Raw genomic sequence first — 2,228 nt, 5'->3', positions numbered from 1 at the left:
GTTTCCTTCAGAATAGAACACGCATACCTGGCTGAAGAAAACATAGTTTAAGACTTTGCAAGATGATTTAGAGTTGGATGTCATGTTATTAGAGTATAGTGTTTATGTCCTCTTACAGATTCCTTTCGCGAAAAACATTTATGGACTCATAGCTCCCAACTTTGGAGTCGGTTTCGCAATTGGTAAGTCACAAGAACTTTGTGCCTAAATGTAAACTTTTGTTTCCCCCACTACTAAGAAAGACGTTCCTTACTCAGGAAGACCACAGTTATTTCACCTAAAATTTCTAGAAGTTTGAGAGGAGGCTCTGGGCAGCCGATCTCTACCCAGTACAGCCTATAGATCGTCCACAGAAAGATCTCCGCTTCCATGTGCTAGCCATTTGTTTCCTGAAAACTAGGATTTTTTAAAAGGCTGATATTGACAGAAGCATGTTGATAGACCAGTGCTGTGCTTGGGCGAACAAGAAAATCCCTCACAACTCTTTGGGCTCAGATCTGCGAACGGACTTCTTCAGATGAGGCCGGGGCACAGAGGCTTCACGTGTATTTTTTATGAGGTTTAGTACCGAAAAAGTGGACTGGTGTGTTGTTGTGCTGCAGACATTTTCATGGGCAGAGGATACAGGTCTTTGTAACGTAAGGAAAAATCTTGTTAATATTTCGAATAAATACTATACATTTTTTCTCTTTTATAACATAAAGATTGATCACAATAATAGTAAATGCGGAGTCTACCGCAGGGTAGAGGCAGGAATTTAATCTCCGACTAGTACAGGAGACCGCAGAGCCCTTGCTGGCCCCTCGGACCAGGTTCGGGTGCCCTGGTGTTTATATGGCTTCTCACGGCAGCTTTGTAGCATCAGTCACAACCGTAGTTCATTTTTCAACTCTTTGCTTAACGTCCAACTCATTTCGTTTCACCGTGTTCCACGCCTTGCACATACTAGGCGATCGGCAAATTAACTAGTCAAGTGAAAGACATGTCAGTCCTCCTGGCCCCCGTACTGGCGGAGCTGAGGGAACTGCCACTCGAGGCCTCTGCCGCGTGTGTGCGCAGACGCGGTCTCGGTCTAGCCGGTCCTGACCATCCCTGTCTGCTGGGATGCTCAGAGAGAGCAGGCGTGAGCATGCTCGCCCAGCCTGGGATTTGAACCCAGAACTCTGAACACGTGGGCTCTTTCCTTGTGCTTCCTGACCCCAACAATTCAAGACACCAGAGATCTCGTCCCGGTCTTGGGGGTGCTAGTTTTTTTCCCTTCCAAATGAGCAAACCTCTTTCGAGTACAGTTTCCTGAGTAGGACCAGATGATCCCTCAGACTTCCTCATGTTCTGGTTCCTTCTGATCCTCCCTCCTAGTGCGAGGCCACGGCGTGGATGGGGAGGAAGCTGGGCGAGGCATGTAGGTGTGCCCGCTTGTTGAGGGCAGGGGGCGAGTGGACTAAAAATTAGTGAATCGGGAGAGCACCAGCAGGAAGCAGGCTAGGGGTCCACACAGCCAGCGACCAGCGACTCGCTGGATCTGAAGGATGCAGGTGAGTCATCAGAGGACTGGGTGCCCTTCACCAGAGGACGGGCCACCCAGACAGTGGTGAGGCAAGGCAGAGAATGGGCAAATGGTGGCCTGGGTTCTGGTCTCAGCCTTAGCTCCCTTCAGTCGGGCCTCAGCTGTCAGGAGTTTGCCTCAAGACTTGCAGGTGGCAGTGACAAAGAGGAGAAGGTGGCAGGGTTGTGAGGTGAGGACACAGTCCTGACATTCAGCCCGTGTTTGGTTTACATCAGTTTTCTGTTGACCGTGTTCCCCGACTGTCTGCAGGCATGGTGGATTCATCCATGATGCCCATCATGGGCTACCTGGTGGACCTGCGGCACGTGTCTGTCTACGGGAGTGTGTACGCCATTGCGGACGTGGCATTTTGCATGGGCTATGCAATAGGTAAGGACGCTGGCTTTTCGAAACGACCTTTTGTTTCGGCGCACGGTAGTTAATGCCTACCGAACGTCATTTAAACCTTCGCGTCTTTCTGCAGACGAGGCATTTTACAGAGAACTTTATCTAATTCTCTGTTTCCTGAAAGGGCCTTCTGCTGGCGGGGCTGTCGTGAAGGCAATTGGATTTCCGTGGCTCATGACAATTATTGGAATAATTGATATTCTTTTTGCTCCTCTCTGCTTTTTTCTTCGAAGTCCACCTGCCAGGGAAGAAAAAATGGTAAGTTTTAGGATGC

At 49.2% G+C, this 2,228-nt stretch overlaps 1 protein-coding gene across 1 annotated transcript in view; it reads left to right on the top strand.

Annotated features, from left to right (window-relative positions):
• Positions 1–2,228, top strand: part of SLC18A2 (solute carrier family 18 member A2) — a 42,633-nt gene that overhangs the window by 33,095 nt on the left and 7,310 nt on the right. Inside the window, exons 13-14 of the mRNA XM_011359308.2 lie at positions 1,817–1,936; positions 2,079–2,212. Of these exons, the coding sequence (XP_011357610.1) occupies positions 1,817–1,936; positions 2,079–2,212 (254 nt within the window). The remainder of the gene's footprint in view (positions 1–1,816; positions 1,937–2,078; positions 2,213–2,228) is intronic.

The sequence above is a fragment of the Pteropus vampyrus genome, unplaced genomic scaffold (genome assembly GCF_000151845.1).
Source record: "Pteropus vampyrus isolate Shadow unplaced genomic scaffold, Pvam_2.0 Scaffold46, whole genome shotgun sequence".
NCBI lineage: Eukaryota > Metazoa > Chordata > Mammalia > Chiroptera > Pteropodidae > Pteropus > Pteropus vampyrus.
The sequence above is the reverse complement of the archived record's forward strand: the minus strand, read 5'-3'. Positions and strand labels throughout refer to the sequence as shown.